The 20,994-nt window shown below is 51.3% G+C and overlaps 1 protein-coding gene across 3 annotated transcripts in view; it reads right to left on the bottom strand.

Annotated features, from left to right (window-relative positions):
- The window catches only part of TMEM94 (transmembrane protein 94), a 36,697-nt gene extending 17,489 nt beyond the window's left edge, over positions 1–19,208 (bottom strand). The window contains exons 1-2 of one of the 3 annotated variants that reach the window (XM_006045248.4): positions 18,626–19,208; positions 5,671–5,803 (exon numbers count right to left, since the gene is read on the bottom strand). In XM_006045248.4, the coding sequence (XP_006045310.3) occupies positions 5,671–5,694 (24 nt within the window). In that variant the 5' untranslated portion in view covers positions 5,695–5,803; positions 18,626–19,208. Of the gene's footprint in view, positions 1–1,681; positions 1,920–5,670; positions 5,804–18,625 lie in introns of those variants that run through there. The other 2 variants (XM_006045247.4, XM_006045246.4) reach the window with 2 other exon arrangements.
- Positions 19,209–20,994: the final 1,786 nt, after the last annotated feature.

Here is a 20,994-nt window from a genome sequence, read left to right as displayed (position 1 = left end):
GTGGCCCGCAAACCTAACTGTTATGGCTGCACACGAGGCCTGATGACAACCCCCTCTCCAGCAGCAGAGCCCGGGTGTGGGGAAAACCACTGCTTCTCTGCTTTTCCCGAGGCTCTCCACCCACGAGGTGTGAGAAATGAAGCGGAGGAAATTGGTGAAAGAAAAGGCTCCCGGCGGCCCTTCTCAAAAGCACTGAGTGAGGCTGGGCACCCACAGCGGATTTGGTGCAAGGCTGGGGCTGGTGTGAGAGATAAGAACCCAGGTCACACGCACTCCATCTAAGGTCTGCTCCTCTCCATCCACCAAGGCCAAGAAGGGCGAGGAGAACCTGTCCCGGAGGGATGCTCAGACGCTCCTCCTCCCCGCCCCCAGGCACCTCCAGGAGGCTTCGGGGGTCAGCAGCCAGGTCTCCACGCCAGAGGGGAGGGGCGGCCCTGCTTCTTCCCCGACACTGAGGTTTTCTGGGCAGAAGCAACCATGTCCCACTCTCTGAGCTGCTCAGCCTCCACTCCCGAGGCCCCAGCAGGGGTGGGCTCAGGAGGGCTGCCACCACACCCCTCACTCCCTCTCCATCTCATCACCAAAGGAGGACACGGGTCAGGCCCGGGGATTCAGGGAGCAGCAGGTGGTGACGGATCTCTGTCTGGTCCAATCAGAACCTAAGGAACCTGCTCCAGAACCGAATCTGCTCCCCAGGGCCCAGAGCTAAGCATCTGGGTCAGTCTAATGAGGCTTCAAGAGCCAGTACACCTGGGCTGCCCTGTGCCACCATGGTCAGGCTTCTCCGGTGGCCCAGAAGCAGAAGCCCTCAGCCGCCCACTCCGCCCTGGCCCCCAGACCCGTCAGGACTCCTCTGAGGTTCCCTCAGCAAAGCAGCCGTCTTCTTTCCTGTTTGACCTGTTTCAGGAAAAAGTGGACTCAAGGTCCCCTAGACTCAGGGGACCAATGATGAACTGGCCTCGGCCACAGCACAAAGCCACTAATCGGAACCAGCTGACCCTCTGCCAGGTCCCCTGGGTCACAGCCTTCATGGCCGGTGCAGCGGGCAGGGGACCCAAATCTGGACTCCACAATGTTGGAATCACCGGAGCAGAGATTCGGCCACTGTCCTCCAGGACATATGACAAGCATCACCACGAATCTCATCTGAGCTGGGCCAGACAGACCCGAATCGACTCCACCGACAAGCAACTCAAAGCCTTAAGCGGCGGCCCCTCCTCCTCTTCCTCATACGGACCGGACACTTTCACCCATCTTCTTCCCCACCTCCTGCGGACAAGACCCAGGAAGAAACCCTTTCCCCCTCCCAGCCCTGGCGGCTCCTGTCTCAAGACCCATGTGGTCCAGGGGGAGACGCCTCCTTCACGGCCCCGAGGACGGGCTGGCATCCAAGCCTTGTACGTGGTGACCTGGGTCCCGGGATGCCGTGAGAGGGTGCCCCACGGGGAAACGTGGGCTCCCGTCCCGCTCTGGGTGACCATGGGTGACTCAGGGGCTGGGTGGGCGGGCTCCATATCCCGGCTTCCTGGTTCCCACTCCCAGGCTCCTTCCACAGTCCTTGCTCCCTCTAATGCAGGTCCAGCCTCCACCTTCGACCCCACCGTTAATCCAAAGCCTCCAACACAAAGCGGGGAAGCCGGGCAGGCGGGACGGGGCTGTCAAGCCCAGCCGGCATACTCACTTTGCCGCCTTTGCCCTGAGGGGCCGTCCACAGCTCTGCCCGCTTAAAGAGCATGGGGCAGCACCTGGGCCACAAGCGAGTCAGCTACCGGGCTGCCAACACTGCCCCCAGGGAGGGTGAGAAGGAGACGGGGAAACGGAGAGGGTGAGGGAGGGCAGGGGAGAACAGGGGAGAGGGCTGGAGCGTGAGCGAGGAGGAGCCGGTGCCGCGGTGGCAGCAGCGGAGTGGAGCTTCAATCTGCTGATTAATTCAGCCTGTTCCCAGTCATGCCGCAGATCGAGGGAGGGAGGAGGCGGAGGAGGAGACCGCCGGTGCAGGAGGGCGGGGCAGGGGTGGGAGAGAGGGGAAAGCTGGCAGCGGCTCTGCCAGATGTCGGGGGCTTGGCCCATTCAGCAGGGGAGGCACCGCGGGGAGCCCGGGGCTCGGGAGGCGCCCACCGGAGGAGAGGCTGGGCAGGAAATGGTTGCTGTCGGCCCGCAGCCCCCAGGGCAGCTGCCGGCATCAAGGAGGACCTGGCCTCTCACCGCCCCAATCCCTTTCCTGGGGCCCGTGTCACTGGGCGAGGTGAGGGCCCCTACCGGGGGAAGTGCCCCAGATCCCTGACACTCCAGCATGGAGCCACGCCAGCCGCAGCCCTCTCCTCTGTTCGAGCTGCGGGAAGGAGGGGAGGGGACTTGAGAGTTATCAATAGCAGCACGTCCTAGGGGAGGGGAGAGGGCTGACAAGTGAGAAGACTGGAGCAGTGACTTCCAGGAGGGCAGAAACCGGGGGACCGGAGAGGGAGGGAACAGCCCTGAAAGGAAGCCTCTGTGGATCCCAACAACGGACCAAACTCCTTCCCACCAGGTGGGGGGGCCTCCAAGAGCCACTCAGCGGTGCCATGCAGAGCTCAGCCAGCAGCCGTCCGCCAACTGCATGCAGATGCTCCTGCCCAGGTGCTGCTGGGACAGGACACCGGGCCTCGTCCCCGGAAGAAAGTGAGGCTGCGGACCTCCTGGGGCTTCATTCAGGGCCTGGGCATCACGCCGGGACCCCGAGTTTGACACACAGGAAGCTGTCAGAACGGACCCCCTGGATGACGTGGGGGCAAAAGACCCTGGGAATGGACAGGAGAGTTCTCTGCCTCCCTCCAGGCCACCCTAAGGCTGGGGCAGGAACACCTCGGCAGAGATGAAACGGCCTAACAGGTCCAAAACCTGAGTGCGGGCTGGACCTGAGACAGTCTCTCCAGGGCTCTGCTTCCTAGACAACACCATCTCCTCTGCAGCCAGCCTCTGCCCTCCCCATTCTCTAGCACAGTTCCCCGGGGGGCCCCACCCCAGGCCCCGCCAAACCCAGAGCTGAGTGGGGATAGGAAAGGAAGGGCCTGGGCTGTTCAGGGGTTAAGGAAAGGAAGTCTCCCAGAGGACGGGGGAGGAGGGGTCGGCTTCAGAGGCAGTCACACCGATTTTGGACAGCAGCTTTAGCAAAGTGCCCAGGAAACTCCTGACCCCCAGCCCCGGCTCCCAGGGCACACTCCCCTTTAGCTTTCTAAAAAGACACTGCTCTGGGGGAACCACAACTAAGCAAGCACTGTCTCTCCTGTGCAACAGCCCACAGGGTTTAACTCAGGTGCTCCACCGCCCCCAGCACAGCCTTCCGGTGTCCAGTCCCCCCTTTCCAACACTGTCCGCTGCAGCAAGTGCAAGGGGAACTTCTGAGAAGTTCTGAGAAGGAGAGACCCAGACCGTCACTGCCAACGGCACATCCACCACAGGCTGGAGACGGGAGAGCGGTGCCTGCCGAGCACACTGAGGACAGGTAGGTCACAAAGAGGAGGGGGGCGAGATGCAAAGGATCAACTGGCAACAGCCAAACGGTTGCCAGGCAATGACAGGCAGCCTCACCAACAACTCCCAGCATGTCAGCTCACCCACTCCCGTTGGAGGCCCCAGGGATCCACTTTATAAGCCTACATTTACACAACTCACAAGGAACCTCAGGTAGAAATGTCATCAGATCTATTACTTAGCTGCTTACCCTATAAATTCCTCAACTAGTCTGTCTGTAAGCCAAAGGCCATCCCCTGGGGGCCTAGAGTTCTACCAACCACAGGGAGCATTCCATGAATACAACTGATGATGGTGGTGATGGTGCTTTCTAGAACAGGAGAGCATCTATCCAGAAAGAAAAAGAAGAGGATGAGGGAAAACAAACCCTCCCCAACAAAAGGCATCCAGCCTGGGTTCACAAGTGTTCTTTGGGCTTGAGAGAGAAGCCAGCCCCTGGACCACAGAAATCTGTTTCCCTGATTCAATAGTAATGGATGTTTCAGCCACAGGCTGGAACCAGAGGAAGATACTGTCCTCTGTTTTGGGGACATTCGACCTCACCTAGGCAGGCCACCTCATCACCACATCGTAACCTTTGGAGGGAGGGCACTCCCTGGAATTGAGCAGTGCACGGCCCTTGCGACTGTACGCAGCAGCCTTGCACCCAGGCTGGGCGTGGGACAAGTGCAGCCTTGCCTGCGTGCCAATCCCTGCTAGGATGGACGCTTGCACAGCAGCCAGAGGCCTCTGTGAGCAGGAGGCTGAACACACCTGCCTTAAGCTCAGGTCCACAAGCCTGCTCCACCGCCCATCAAGAGGCACGTGCACCCTGGAGCTGAACATGTCAGCAATCAGCCAGGTTCCAGTGTGTGGAGCCACGGCTCCTTCCCCAGACCTCCCAAGGTCTCTTTGGCAGGAAGATCACTATCATAAGTTCAAGTCAATAAATATTTACTAAGCCCTTTCTACATGCCAGGCTCTATGCAAGGAGCCAGGGACGCTGAGATAAAGCGGGACAGACAGATGGTGTCAACACGGCATAGCAAGGGCGACGGTGGAGGGGCTGTGAATGCTGGAAGAAGGGATTCTGGAGGGAGGAGCAAGTATCTGGAGAAGGTCATGCTTAAACCAGATCTTGAATGAAAGAAAAGTAGAAGTCTGGCAGGAAAAGGAGGGGGAGGGGATTAGGTAACAGCCTAAACACGAAGTGTGTACCCAGACTCTAAAGCGCTCAGAATTACCAGTGGTGGGACCTCCTTGGCAGTCCAGTGGTTAGGACTCTGTGTATCCACAGCAGGGGACACAGATCTGATCCCTGTTCAGGGAACTAAGATCCCAGAGGCCGCACAGCACACCCCCCAGAAAAAGAATTATCACTGGTAAAGGCCAAGGCAGGGGAGGTGTGGGATGCTGGGCCAATGGGCAGAAGTGGGAGTGTGGAGGGCTCTGGACCCCATAGTAAAGGTTTTGGCAGGCGACACAGTGACTTTTAAGCAGGAGCAACTAAAGGTCAGCTCTGTATTTTGGGTAGCTTTCCCTGCCCACCCAGTGGAGACAGGGGGTCAGAGACAGGGGGACCTGCTAGGAATGTGTGATGGGAGTCCAGGCAGAGATGTAGGGGAATCTTCGTCCCAGGAGAGGGGTGCTCGGATCGACGACAAATCTACCTCCGCATAATGAAGGTATATGTGGAGGCTGGGGGTGCCCGAGTCAGGCTGGGCGGCGGCCGCCTGGACCCCTGGGGGGCTTGCCCCCAGCTGATTCAGCAGCTGTGCCTGGAGTTTGACTGGGGAGCTCTTCCCTAACCAGAGAGAGGGCGCCGGACAATACTCAACAGGGCTCAGCAGGCTGGGGCAGAGAGCAAACAAGCGAAATTACACAGCCCTGGGCGAGGAGTGGAGACTGGCTGGGAGCCAACCCCGATCGAGAACTGGCTCCATGCGGCCACGTTCACTGGTCCACCCTCTGCCCTTGAGTCACAGCTCCCGGAATCTGTGCGTTCCGGCAGTCAATGGCCTCGTCGAGGGATCAGATCACGTGCTCCAAGCCCCAGAGCCACACACCCCACCTCTCACTTTCAGTGTCAAGCCCCCTCACGAGGACCTTCCAGGCAAACACAGTCGGGAAAGTCCAACAGAAACACACACAGTCCCCAGGAGGGCAACCATCACGGCCTACCTCGTGCTTCTCTTTCAGGTCCATGGGCCCAAAGTTCTGCAGGCATGCCCAGAGGAAGGTGGTCACCCCCGGAAGGAAGGTTCCTCTGCAACATGTACGAACCCCAGTGACTCTGTCACAGTCACCGTGACATCTGGGGGAAAAAAGAAGAAAGAGGTTCCATGGGGCTGTTTCTGTGAAACACAAGAGGATCACCTCAACAGTCGAGCAGGACATGGAGCAGACGGTGCCCTGACCGCTGGGCCCCAGCCTGTCCTGGCAGCTGGCAGCTTTGTGAAGTCAGGAGGGAGACAGCTACAGAGGGGATGCTGGAGGGCTGTAAGCTACCTCTTTTAACCTTCATTTTTGGAGGCATGTACGTTTTGTTCTTTGACTTGCTGCCTTTCAGCGAGTAGGAAAAGCCGTGGCTCGTTAGCTCTTTATTTTTGGAAGCACTGCATGGCATGCGAGATCTTAGTTCCCCAACCAAGGATGGAACCCGCACCTCCTGCAGTGGAAGTGCAGAGTCTTAACCACTGAACCACCAGGGGAGTCCCTCCTCGGCTCTTTAAAAGAGAAGGTATGGGACTTCCCTGGTGGTCCAGTGTTTAAGACTACGCGTCCACTGCGGATGGTGTGGGTTCGATCCCTGGTCAGGGAACTAGGAATCCTGCATGTCACATGGTGCAGCCCCTCCCCCCAAAAAGTGAAGGTAAACTGGAATCTAGATACAACTGGAATAATCAGGCAAATGGTGGAGAGAGCAGCAGAGATGATCGGGGTAGAGACATGCTTGCTCCACCTTGTGGGAAACACACACCGTAAGCAAACGCGTGCACGCCCAGGGCCGCGGGCCTCTCTTGCACCTGGTCATTGGGGCAGTGCTCAGTAGGCACCTGGGCGGGTGCCCCAGGCTGCGGGGTCCAAGGCAACAGTAATGCGGAAAATGAAGATTAGTCTCACCTCCCCACCTCCTACTCCCTCCCCATATACCCCTGACCCTCACCCATACACACTTTATAATTTCAGATGAGTGTTTGGGTGAAGAGTGTGTGCATGCGTGTGTGCAGGCTAAGTGGCTTCAGTCGTGTCCAACTCTGCGACCCTATGGACTGTAGCCCGACAGGCTCCTCTGTCCATGGGATTCTCCAGGCAAGAATACTGGAGTGGGTTGCCATGACCTCCTCCAGAGGATTTTCCCCACCCAGGGACCGAACCCGCGTCTCTTATGTCTCCTGTATTGGCAGGCGGGTTATTTCCCACTAGTGCCATCTGGGAAGGCCAATTAGCTGCGGAGAGAGCAAACTAACCTGCTCTCTAACAGTTCTCTTGGGGCCGACAGCACAGCCTTATTAAGAGGAGCTGGTCAGAAGCCCAGGAGAACTGTCTAGAAACAATTAAAAAAAAAAAAAAGCTGTGTCCAGAGGACCCCAGGCAGGAGGCCCAGGCGCTGCAGGCACTAAATCCGACCCACGATCCCATCCGATCCCTCACAGGCCTGCATGGCTGAGTCTGCCCGTCCCTCTGCTCTGCCAAGCAGGGCTCACAGTCCCGGAGGTCCGAGGCAGCCAGCTGACATGGGATCCGGGGAGGCTGAGTGTGCATCTCCCAGAGGCCGCTCTGACTCGGGCACCCAGGCCCTGTTTACAAGGACAGCTCAAGGTCCCCATGACAGCCCATCCCAGCGGGGGCTGGAAGAGGCAGTCACTGCACAGAGAGAGGCATCAGGAGCCATGCGGAGATTCTGCTCAACTTCCCTGCCAACACTACCAGGGTGAGACGACTGTGCGGCCAGCTGGAACCGCAGCAGCTCCGAAAGGGCAGCCAGGGGCACGACATTCTTCTGTGAGTCTCTGTGTTCCCATCACTCCATACATGGGATTCTGGGAGACAGCCGGCCCTAACTGCCTAATCTGAAACCAGTAGCTGTGTCCTTAAAGGGCCAGGTCTACTCCCCGCCCATGGTGAAAAAACCCACAGGCTTCAAAGCCAAACACCGGTGGGTTCAAATCCTGGTTCCATCATGTGCCAAGTGCCAAATGACCTTGGTGAATCACCTGCCTCTCTGAGCCTCAATGTACTTGTTCAATGAAAGGGAGTGATGATGCCTATTTCACAGTATTAATATTGATACACACCCATACGTGTGTGTGTGCTAAGTCGCTTTACTCATGTCCAACTCTGCGACCCTATGGACTGTAGCCTGCCAGGCTCCTCTGTCCATGGGGTTCTCCAGGCAAGAATACTGGAGTGGATTGCAGTGCCCTCTTCCAGGGGATTGTCCTGGCCCAGGGATTGAACCCACGTCTCTGATGTCTCCTGCACTGGCAGGCAGGTTCTTTACCACTAGTACCACCTGGGAAGCCCAACACACATCCATAAAAATAACTAAAATGAAAAATACTGACAGTACCTACTCTTGGTGAGGACACGAACTTGAAAATTACTGGTGGGACTATCACATGGTATAACCACTTAGGAAAACGTTTTGGCAGTCTCTGATAAAGTAGAGGTGACTGCTGAAAAAGGCGGGGGTTAGAGGCACCAACCTCTGACACCACCACCTCACCCTCGGAGTGTAGTGGCAAGTCCACGTGTAACTTTACAGTCAGCCCTCCAATTTACAGTCCTGCCTTTATGGATTCAACCAACCATGGATCATGTAGCATTCTGGTTCGTATTCAGTGAAAGAAATACATATATAAGTGGACTCATGCAGTTCAAGGGCCAACTATAAACACTTATTAAATGACCAAGTAATCAAAATATACACCCTCACAAATATTCATAGCAATTTCATTCAAAGCAGCCCCAAATTGGAATAATGCAAATGTCCACTGAACATTGAAAAAACTAAGATCATGGCATCCAGTCCCATCACTTCATGGCATATAGATGGGGAAACAATGGAAACAGTGAAAGACTTTATTTTCTTGGGCTCTAAAATCACTGCTGACGATGACTGCAGCCATGAAATTAAAAGATGCTTGCTCCTTGGAAGAAAAGCTATGACCAACCTAGACAGCATATTAAAAAGCAGAGACATTACTTTGCCGACAAAGGTCCATATAGTCAAAGCTATGGTTTTTCCAGTAGTCATGTATGGATGTGAGAGTTGGACCATAAAGGAGGCTGAGCACCGAAGAATGGATGCTTTCAAACTGTAGTGTTGGAGAAGATTCTTGAGAGTCCCTTGGACTGCAAGTAGATCAAACCAGTCAGTCCTAAAGGAAATCAATCCTGAATATTCATCGGAAGGATTGACGCTGAAGCTGAAGCTCTAATGCTCTGGCCACCTGATGTGAAGAGCCAACACACTAGTAAAGACCCTGATCCTGGGAAAAGTTGGAGGCAGGAGAATTAGGGGATGACAGAGGACAAGATGTGGACATGAGTCTGAGCAAGCCTCAGGAGATGGTGATGGACAGGGAAGCCTGGTGTGCTGCAGTCCACGGGGTCACAAAGATCCGGACGTGACCGAGTGAATGAACAACTACCACTCACAGGTGAATGGATGAACGTGTTATGGTTAATGCGTATAATGGAATGCTACCCAGCAACAAATTCATACATGCAACTGATATGTACAACAATGTGGCTGAATATCAAAAACATCTGATGAGTAAAAGAAGCCACTCACAAAAGAGTGCCTACTGTATGATTCAATTTACATAAAATTTATTGTTGTTGTTTAGTCATTAAGTAGTGTCTGATTGTTTGCGACCCTATAGACTGTAGCCCACAAGGCTCCTCTGTCCATGGGATTTCCCAGGCAAGGATATAGAAATAGGTTGCCATTTTCTTCTCCAGGGGATCTTCTAGCCCTAGGGATTGAATCTGTCTTTCCTACATTGCATGTGAATTCTTTACCACTGAGCCACCTGGGAAACCCATATAAACTTTAGAACAGGCAAAACTAATCAATCATGGCAGCAAGCAGATCAGGAGTTGCCTGGGGTCAGGGAGAGGGAATGACCACAAACGACACAGAGATCTTTTGTTTAATATTGTGACTGTGAATGGTGGTTATGGGATGTATACATTTGTCAAAATTCTTTGAACTATATACTCAATGGGTTGGCAAAAATATTTGTTCGGGTTTTTCGCAACATCTTATTTTTTGGCCAACCTGATAAACAGGTATGTTTTATTGTATGAAAATAGAGTGCTGCCATAGAGCTGATTCTCAGAAAGTACAGTGGAATCTGAGGTACAGCCGATCTTTAAAATGAAGCATTTATCCAGGGCCGACAATGGCAGATACTTGGTAAGTCTAAGGAATGGTCCTGTTTTCAAAGAACTGTAAGATGAGGTCCCTTCCCTAGAGGGATTTAAAATACAGTGGTTTGGGCTATTCTGAAAAAAAGATAACTAAAATTCAAGTTGGCCTTGAAACACTAAATGAGAACTGCCAACAGGTACGTAGGAGGAAGACTTACTTAAGCAAGGGCCAGGAGTCCAACCAAGGCACCGAGGAAGAAATGCAGAAGCCTTTTTGAAAGACAGAGATCTGACCTATTCGGTTAGAGCAGAAGGCCTGAGTAGGTCAGAGTGAAGAAATAAATGAAGGACCACACAGGACAGGGAAGGCGGGAACTCTTGCAACAAAGGCACCCCGAGGAGTCACTGGAGGTTTCTGAGTAGGCCTCGGGATTTTAAGAGGGTAGAGAATGGATCAGAGGAGAAAGGGAAAGAAATTACAGGCAGAAGAGTTAGAAGAAAATGACAGTCACCCTGGTTCGCTATGACGAGTGTCTCAACAAAGGGGGCAAAGAGAGTGACTTGGTGGATGCTTCCTGGCTCAGAACCAGCGTCAAAAAGAGCTAAGTAAGTGATGGGGGCTTTCCGGGGGTCCAGTGGATAAGATTCCCCCGACAACGCAGGGGACATGGGTTCAATGCCTGCTCCAGGAGGATCCCGCAGGTCTCAGGGCAGCTAAGTGTGTGTAGAGCCCGTGCTCCACAACAGGAGAAGCCACTGCAGCGAGAAGCCCGCGCGCCACGACTAGAGAAGAAAACAAGAGAGCCCGCACACAGCACCGAAGGCCAGCGCGGCCAAAAGTAAACGAGATGTTTTCTTTTTTAAAAACAGAGCTTAAGTGGGTACCCGACGTTCAGGCTGAGGACTAACTGAGGAGCTGGCTGTCCACATCTCTGTTAGCTATGGTGGCATTCTAGGCACACCCAACCCATCAAAAGCATAATTTGGTGGACTTCAGCTAAACAGCGGTGCCCAAAGTGTACTGACTGATGCGGGAGGGAGGGAGGCTTTTAATCACAAGTCTCAGAGTTCTATCCTTGGTGGCATCCTAGTCAGTGGTTTCATCAGTGACTTGGGTGAGGAAACAGACGGTATGCTAATCAAATTCTCAGGTAGCACAAGCCTGGAAAGGAGATCAAAGCCAAGCTCCAAGAAGATCTCAACAGGCAGAAATGATGGGCCAAATGTAATAGATTCAACTCAACTGTAAGAGATTCAATATTAATTCCTGTCCTTAGGTTCAAAAACTACTGTATAAAACATTCTAAAGCAATTATCCTTCAGTTAAAAATAAAAAAAAATTTTTTTAAACACTACTGTAGAAAACACTGTAAAGCAATTATCCTTCAATTAAAAATAAATTAATTAAAAATTTAAAAAAGCTACTGTATAAAACTACTACAAATGGCTTGTGTGCTAAGTTGTTTTGGTCGCGTCTGACTCTTTGTGACCCCATGGACCATAGCCCGCCAGGCCTCTCCCTGGGAAGATGGGATTCTCCAGGCAAGAATACTGGAGTGGGTTGCCGTGCCCTCCTCCAGGGGATCTTCCCGACGCAGGGATCGAACCTCCTGCACCAGCAGGCAGGTTCTTTACCACTAGCGCCACCTGGGAAGCAGTTTCAAAATAAATGGCATGGCCACCCAGAGTTCATTCATATTTAGGTCAAAGAACTGATGCTTTCAAACTGTGGTGCTGGAGAAGACTCTTGAGAGTACCTTGGACAGCAAGGAGATCAAACTAGTCAATCTTAAAAGAAATTAACCCTGAATACTCATTGGAAGGACTGATGCTAAAGCTGAAGCTCCAATACTTTGGCCATCCGATGAGAAGAGCCGACTCAGTGGACAAGACCCTGATGTTGGGAAAGACTGAGGGCAAGAGGAGAAAGAGGCAACAGAGGATGAGATGGTTGGATGCTATCACCGACTCAATGGACATGAGTTTGAGCAAACTCTGGGAGCTAGCGACAGACAGGAAAGCTTGGTGTGCTGCAGTTCATGGGGTTGCAAACAGTCGGGCATGACTTAAGAGACGGAACAACGATAACAATAGGCATGCTGCTGCTGCTGCTGCGAAGTCGCTTCAGTCGTGTCCGACTCTGTGCGACCCCATAGACAGCAGCCCACCAGGCTCCTCTGTCCATGGGATTCTCCAGGCAAGAACCCTGGAGTGGGTTGCCATTTCCTCCTCCAACGCATGAAAGTGAAAAGTCAAAGTGAAGTCGCTCAGTCGTGTCCAACGCCTAGCGACCCCATGGACTGCAGCCTACCAGGCTCCTCTGTCCATGGGATTTTCCAGGCAAGAGTACTGGAGTGGGGTGCCATTGCCTTCTCCGATAGACATGCTAAGTACCCCAAAAGAGAATAAGTCTCCTGCTTGCACATTTCAGAGCACACCTGAAATAATTTGCTCATTTGTGTATCATACACTGAGAAGGACACTGACAAAGCCGAAGGTTTCCAGGCAGAAACCGCCAGGTTGGATAATCTGTGACATGAGAAATAGTGGAAGGAGCTGGACACCCTTAGCCAGGACACATACCAAAAACATGTCAGGTCTGATCAGGGCTTAGAAGGGCCTGATGGCTGCCAGGGGAAAGAAGGGCCAGGCTCACTCTGGGAGGCTCCAACGACAGGGCCTAGGCTCGGGTGAGGAAGCTACAAGGAGGCAGACTGGGACTTAACATGAACAATATCTTTTCTTCGTTTTTGTTTTTTGGCCACAAGGCTTGTGGGACTCTGAGTTCCCCAACCAGGGATTGAATCCAGGCCACGGCAGTGAAAGCCTGGAATCCTAACCACTGGGCCACCAGGAAACTCGTGAGCAATTTCATTACATAGTTAAAATTGCATTTAAAAAATGGAAGAGGCTACCTGAGAGGCAATGGGCTCCCCATCACCAGAGGGATCCAAGCAACGGTGGGAAATTATGGAGCTAATAAATACATCAGGCAGCAAATAAGAAAGAGATGAGCTTCTATGGTCTCTTCTAATTCCAAGAGACTATGAAATCAAGAAATCCAGGAGCATTTACCTATGAAAAGATGCTCAACTCCACTCACAGGAAGAGACATTCAAATTAGACTACCCCAAGGGAACAAAGCTGGAATATTTTCACCACCGGACTTCAAGGTTTTGTAATGCTACACTAATCGATGCAGTGTGGTATTGGCCTGGTAATAGAGTCTAGAAATAGATCCAGACAAATATGGTTGATTGATTTTTGAGAAGGGTACAAAGGCAACTCAGTGGAGAAAAGACAGTCTTTTCAACAAATCATGCTGGAACTAAATAATCAGATATTAAAAAAAAAAAACACTAAAGTTTGTAAATATAGCTTGCACCATATACAAGAATTAACCAGTAATGGCTCATAGAGGTAAACGGAAAAGTAAAAAGAAGAAATAATAAGAGGAAAACCTTTGTTAACTTTGGGTTGGGTTTCTTAGAGTCAATACCAAAAGCTGCTGCTGCTACTGCTGCTAAGTCACTTCAGTCATGTCCAACTCTGTGTGACCCCATAGACGGCAGCCACCAGGCTTCCCTGTCCCTGAGATTCTCCAGGCAAGAACACTGGAGTGGGTTGCCATTTCCTTCTCCAATGCATGTAAGTGAAAAGTGAAAGTGAAGTCCCTCAGCCGTGTCTGACTCTTAGCGACCCCATGGACTGCAGCCCACCGGGCTCCTCAGTCCATGGGATTTTTCAGGCAAGAGTACTGGAGTGGGGTGCCATTGCCTTCTCCAAATACCAAAAGCACAACCTACAAAAGATATTAATAAATTGGAACTGAGTAACTGATGACAGGAGTGGGAGGAAGAATTTTCACTGTATATACTTTTGTGCCTTTTGAATGTACCACGTGAATGCACCACATGTATCTTTAAAAAAAAAAAACAACAGCAACCTCTCACTTCTGGGTATATACCCACGAGATGTGACATCAGGGATCCAAACAAGTGTGTGTATACTCGTGTTCACAGCAGCATTATTCACAACGGCAAAAGTGGAAGCAACCCAAGCGTCCGTCAACAGATGAACGGATATACAAAATGTGGCTGATGCATACAATGGAATATTAGTCCATCTTAAAAAGGAAGAACATTCTGACACGTGCTGCAACATCAAAGAACTTTTAAGGCCTACACTGTGTGAAATAGTGAGTGAAAGTCGCTCAGTCACGTCCGACTCTTTGTTTGACTCCGTGGACAGTGGCCCACCAGGATCCTCTGTCTGTGGAATTCTTTAGGCAAGAGTACTGGAGTGGGTTACCATTCCCTTCTCCAAGGGATCTTCCCGACCCAGGGACTGAACCAGGTCTCCCACATTGCAGATAGATTCATTACTGTCTGAGCCACCGAGGAAGCCCAAAGTGAAATAAGCCAGTCACAAAAGGACAAATACCGTATGTTTCTTCTGACACGAGGTTTCTAAGGAGTCAAATTCCTACAGACAGAAAGTAGAATGGTGGTTTCCGGGGACTAAGGAGCAGGGAATGGGGGGTAAGTGTTTAGCAGGGACAGAGTTTCAGTCTGGGAAAATGAAACAGCTCTGGAGATGGATGGTGGTGATGGCTGTGTAACAATATGAATGTACTGAACACACCGAACTGGTTAAAATGCTAAGTGTTGTGCTGTGTACATTTTACCACAATATATTAAAAAAGTCAGCAACTTCTGATTTTGCAATTGGCTCTGGCTTTTATTACAAGCAGTGCGTTCCATGACGACTTTAGGGATGTTTATGCTCAAATTCAATAAAGGCTTTAAAAAAAAAAGAAGATACTAACATTAAGAAAACTAAGTTCATATTATATAATTGTACTATTCATATTCATACTATTCATTCATATACTATTCACACTATAATATTCATATTCTTAACTGTAATATTTCTAGTTTCCCAAAGGCCACTGTGAGCCCTGAAAGTCTCCTTCCCTTGGGGCCCCCTCGTTCCCCATCACTTCAGGCCTCTGGATGCGGGCACCAGCTCAGGTCTAATCTGGCCCTTAACCTACTTGCCATGCCATGTGATCCTGTTTACTACTGGCTCGGCAGCCGCAGGCAAAGCTTATTATTAAGCTGGTCACCAAACCACACATTCGGCTGGCCAGTCCATTCGGAAGAAAAACATTCCTGCTGCGGCTTAGCCTTTAGTTCACCTGTGTACTGTAAACAAATCTGGGCCTGCTCAGAAACCGGGGTTCAAAAAATGTTTTTAAAGGAGCCTATCTTTCAGGTAGGAAAAGATGCTCTCATGAAAACAAGGCTGACACACAGCAGAAACTTACACAGCATTGTAAAGCAACTATACTCCAATAATAAAAGTTTTTTAATTAAAAATCTCATTTGGAGAACAAAAGGCACTTAGCAACTTTTGGAAAAAATGAAATAAATTATGATGTATGGATTAAAAAAAACAAAACAACCAGGACTTCCCTGGTGATCCAGTGGTTGAGAATCCGCCTGCCAACGCAGGGGACACGGGTTCGATCCCTGGTCCAGGAAGATTCCACATGCCTCTGGGCAACCAGGCCCATGTGTCACAATGACTGCAACCACTGAAGCCTGAGTGCTCAAGAGCCCACACTCTGAACAAGAGGAGCCACTGCACTGAGAAGCCCTCACTCAGCAACTGGAGAGCAGCCCCTGCTTGCCACAACTAGAGAAAGCCCTCAAACTGCAACAGAGACCCAGTGCAGTCAAAATAAATGAGTAAATAAAAACAACAACGCTGACACGATACTCAGATTTAAAAGATCAGCATCCACTGATCAGCAGAGATGTGCCCACTACGACTGGGAACCTTCACACTTCAACACCAGGAGTGAGTGGATTTGGGAAAGGCTATTATCAGAACTCAAACTTGAGTTGGGTGAGGTTCAGTCACGCCTTGGGTCGTAGGTCATGGTCTCCAACCTCCAGGGTCTAACGCTCGATGATCTGAGGTGCAGCTGATGTAATAATAATAAAAATAAAGTGCACAATAAACATAATGCACTTGAACCATCCCCAAACCATCCCCCCATGATCCATGGGAAAACTGTCTTCCATGAAATCGGTCCCTGGTGCCAAAACGGTTGGGGACGGCTGGGTAGCTCATTTTACAATAGCATGCTTCCCTCTCTATACAGAAACTGTTTCCCAAGCTCAACATTAGGGAAGGACCAGTGGGAGGAACCAAAGGATTGCAACCTGCCTTTCTCATGAGTTCTGCAGGAGTTAGGCTTTCCAAAAGGCTGATTCTCAACCCTTGGAGCTGGTACTCCCTAGCAACTTCTCAAAATAGAAATGTGAAGGGCTTTCTGTTGGCTTCCATCTCACCGCCCAGCCCTGGCTCTCCCGGTCGGGTCACCACAAACAAGGAGGGGGTGGAGGCGGTTCAAGGGCAGTTAACTCTCACTTCTTTGGCAGCTGGTTATCAACGGGATGGTTTGTACTCCACCTCCCTGGGCAAGGCACTTCTCCATGGTCTCAGCCAGTTTCCCTACTTGTCGTTCTGACAAAAATCAGTGAGAAAGGAAGCTGCAGCTGAAATAAGCCTTCCAGGGTATGTGGATTTTATGTGAACGTCTAGCCCCCGTTTCACACTTAATGACAGTCTACATTCTGGTGTCTTCTGATCTTTAGAGTGATTTTTTTTCTATTCCATGGATCACTTTTACCTTTTTCTTTTTTTTTTTTCTTTTACCCAACTTTTTAGATAATGAACCTGGTGCCCTTTTTTCTTATTTAAAACTACCTCACTGGAACACCCTCGCTCTTCTTTTGCCCAGATCACCATAAAGACATACCACCATAATATTTCTTCTTCAGTGCTTCTTGACTTTTTTCTGTTTCCACACTGCTCTTATACACAATCACACTCTCTTAATAACACCTCTAATTACACTGCCGAGGTCCCTGAAACCAAGAAAGTGCTACCTTGCCCTGACTCCACCCGCCCCACCCCCGCCTCCCCTGAGAATCACTAATTTACACCCACAAAGACAGACCACAATAACTATTAATCAGCCAGTGAACTACCTGTTGGTTACTTAAAATTAATAAATGCAAAATATATTAAGTAAATGCTAGACCCCATGAAAAGGGATTCCCTGGCGGCTCAGATGGTAAAGAATCTGCCTGCAATGCAGGAGACCTAGGTTCCATTCCTGGGGTGGGAAGACACTGGCTTCTACAGTCCATGGGGTCACAAAGAGTCGGACATGACTGAGCGACTAACACACACACAAAGATCCCATGCAAGGGATCCTATACATACAGACCACCTCATTTAAGGCTCACAACCACCCTACAAGAGGCTGAGAAAAAATAGGGAACTTGGTTTTCTCAGATCACACCTAGGAAAGGACATGCTCTGATGGGTAAAGAGCTCAAGAATCTGGACTTGATGACCTTGGTGACCCTGGCCCTGGCCCTTTGCTTCTCTCAACAGTTAGTCCCAGGCCTCCCAGGTGGCTCAGTGGTAAAGAATCCACCTGCCAATTCCAAGACACATGGGTTCGATCCCTGGGTGGGGAAGATGCCCTGGAGAAGGAAATGACAACCCACTCCAGTATTCTTGCCTGGGAAATCCCATGGACAGAGGAGCCTGGCGGTCTATACAATCCATGCGGTGGCAAAAGAATAAGACACGACTTAAGGACTAAACAACAGTTAGTCCCCATATCTGTAAAATAAAACGTTAAAACTCCCTCTTGACTTCCATCTTCTAAGAGTGCCCAGGCTTAACTGAAGTGAGTGTCTTGGATAAAGCAAGAGAAAACTAGCATCGTCCCGGTGGACAAAATCACACACCAAGAAGGAAAATAGGATTCAACACAGAACTCCCTGCCTTCCCCGCCCCCCCACCCCGAGAGCCACACACACACACACACACACACACACATACACACACAGAGGGTGGGATGGAGCAGCACGTGACCATATCAATGAGCACGCCGAAGTGCAGCCGGTGGTTACACACCAATGAAAGAGCAGGGTTTCCCTCGTGTCTGGCACCGGGCAGGGGCTCACGTCGCTACACACGAGGGACTCTAAGTACTGGCTTCAGCGGTGAGCCACTGAGGAGCCAGAGCACAGCAGAGGCAGCAGTTTAAAGGGTGGCAGTGACTCCTGCTGCTTCCAAGGAGTCTTGAAACCTTCGGGAAAGGTAGAAAGGGGCGGGGAGGGGGAGGCCGGGCACGCTCCAAAATGCAACGTCGCCGCCGCTCTGCGCGGAGAAGCAACCTCCGGCTCCGTCCACCTGGACACCGGGGTCGTGATCAGCACGAGGGCCCGGGCGGCATTTGAGAGCGCGCGCAGGGGAGACAACCGTCCGAACTGAGGCCGGGAGGGGGGGCACTCCCAGACACCCTCTGAATAAACTGGACGCCAGCGCTGGAGGCCGTCCGGGCCAGGGCCCAGGCACGGTCATTCCCGGGGCAGGGAGTCTTTTGTTGGCGGGAGGCTTCGATTTTTGACGCGGGACCCCCAAGGGGCCAAGCCAGGGCCGAGGGGCAAGTGTGAGCCCCTGAGAGGAAGGAAATGGCCAAGAGCTGGAGGCAAAAGCCAGTTCCTTGACTCCTCCACTGAAAGGGATTCCCTCGAGGCCATTCCCTGGGTGCAGACCCCAGACTCCCCTCCCCTCGGCCAGGAATCCCGAGGAGGCGGAAGGCCGGGCCCCACGCCCCTGTGCTCCCCTTGCTTCGGGCCATGGGCCTTCTCGTACTTACCGGGGCCCGGGGACCGGTCTTCCTCGCCCGCGTCCTCTCCCCTCCCTGCCCCCTCCTCACTTCACGTCCCCTCCTCCAGGGGCCGCGGCCATGTCCGTTACTGGCAACTCCAAAGGGGTTTGCCTCCTTCTCCGACAATGGAGACCGCTAGCTCGCTCGCTAAAGTCCTGGGCGCCGATTGGTCAAAATCCGAGACGGGGAGGATTTCCAGCTTCTTATTGGCAGAGTGGAGCGCGAGGCTGTAGCCACAACCGCCCCTCTGGGAGCCTGGCGGAATTGAGTGCCAAATGCTGCCGGCGGGAGAGCTCACAACCGCTGTCCATCCTTGAGCGTCGTTCTCCGGCGGTTTCTGAGCCAGCGGTCTCAGTCAGGGAGGGGGGCACGGCTTTCAGCTCGATTCGTTTTCCCACGGAATTATCCTGGGAAGATCGACAGGACCTTCCGCCCCCCGCCTTTCTTTTTAAAATAAGCCCTTTGCAGAGCAGAGCAGAGCGCCTGTGTCTTCGACTTCTAACTACCCTCCTTGTTGCTGGGAACAAATGCCTAGAGACACCTCGACGCTCAGAGACCTTGGAGGGAGTCCCTGGGGACCACTACTGCTTCCAATCAAAGCTGGAGAATCTAAGGCAATCCTGCAGTTTTCTCCTCAGCTTAACTGAACTCTAAGGGGAAAAACAAGTTAAAAAAAATTTTTTTTTCTAGATAATTAGAGACATCGCTTGGGAAACCTCTCTTGGGAAAACAAAGCAAGCTGTGTCAGTATTTGCTCCTCTTTTCCCAGAGATCTAAGTCTGGAGAGTTAGGGTTTTGATTTTTGGTTTTGTGTCTGTTTATAAAATTGAAGGACAGTCATGGCTGGCCCTGGGAAGTAAGAGCCCCTTTTCCCTATTAATGAATTTAATTATGTAATTAAAATCTCTCTTTCTTTGCAGCTGGACAAGAAGGTGCCTTTTCGGTGCCTACTCTTGTATGTTTGAACTGTTTTATCTGTGTCTAGAACTGGTAGACTTGAATCTTAAATAAAACTTGTGGAATTGTGTCACTTTCCTGCAAACAAAAATCTGCAGTTTATCTCTGCAAATAGAAAAAGTCCAAATCTCTCTGCCTGACGTTCAAAGCCCCTCATAAATCGACTCAGACATACATTTCCAGGCTTAACTCCCACAAACTGAACTATTCCTGCAGCCACAGATTTACTGCTATCCCCTAGATGCCTCTGGGACTCTCCCACCTCTGCTCCTTTGCCCAAGAGGATTCCTGTGCTTTGCAGATTCCTTCCTACCAATAAAGCCAGTGTTCAAATACACACCCATCCTAAAAGTCTACCTCAAACACTACCTGCCCAAAAGCCTTCCCAGACTTTTAGTCATTGAAACTCTCTCTATAGCCTTGTGCTTTTGTACCCTCATTGCATCGCTGCCTTTACAAAAGTATGCTTTGCGCAGAATAATTTTTGTAGGATTTCAGACTCCTTGAAGGCAGCTTGGTTATCCTGGCAGTCTCCACAGCACCTTACTTGAAGCCTGGTACCTAGTAAATGTTTGCTGAATTGAACTAGTCCATTGTATCTTACTTCTTTTCACTTCATCCTAGAAGGCTTTGTTGTTCACTCGCTAAGTCATGTCCAACTCTTTGCCACCCTGTGGACTGTAACTTGCCAGGCTTTGCTGTTCATGGGATTTCCCAGGCAAGAATACTTGCGTGAGTTGCCATTTCCTTCTCCAGGGGATCTTCCCGACCCAGAGATTGAATCTGCAGAGATTGAATCTGCATCTCCTGGATTGTCAGGCGGATTCTTTACCACTGAGCCACCAGGGAAGCCCCCACCCCCACCCCCCACATAAGCTTATATAGCCGCATTGGTGTTACCCGAAAGATGTAGGGTTCAGCTGCTTGCCACTCAAAAGCCAATAAACCAGCCAGGTTGCTGGAAAGGAAAATTTGCTTATTTCAGATATGGGCAAGTGGTGGGGAGAGCAGTTCAGTTCAGTTCAGTTGCTCAGTCATGTCCGACTCTTTGCAACCCCATGAAGTGCGGCATACCAGGCCTCCCTGTCCATCACCAACTCCCAGAGTCCACCCAAACCCATGTCCATCAAGTCAGTGATGCCATCCAACCATCTCATCCTCTGTCGTCCCCTTCTCCTCCTGCTCTCAATCTTTCCCAGCATCAGAGTCTTTTCCAATGAGTCAGCTCTTCACATCAGGTGGCCAAAGTATTGGAGTTTCAGCTTCAACATCAGTCCTTCTGATGAACACCCAGGACTGATCTCCTTTAGGATGGACTGGTTGGATCTCCTTGCAGTCCAAGGGACTCTCAAGAGTCTTCTCCACTTGGGGGCTGGTGCACTAGGACGACCCAGAGGGAT

The sequence above is a fragment of the Bubalus bubalis genome, chromosome 3, assembly GCF_019923935.1.
Source record: "Bubalus bubalis isolate 160015118507 breed Murrah chromosome 3, NDDB_SH_1, whole genome shotgun sequence".
Classification (NCBI taxonomy): domain Eukaryota; kingdom Metazoa; phylum Chordata; class Mammalia; order Artiodactyla; family Bovidae; genus Bubalus; species Bubalus bubalis.
Note: the sequence above shows the minus strand (reverse complement) of the source record. Positions and strands in the feature narration are given on the sequence as shown.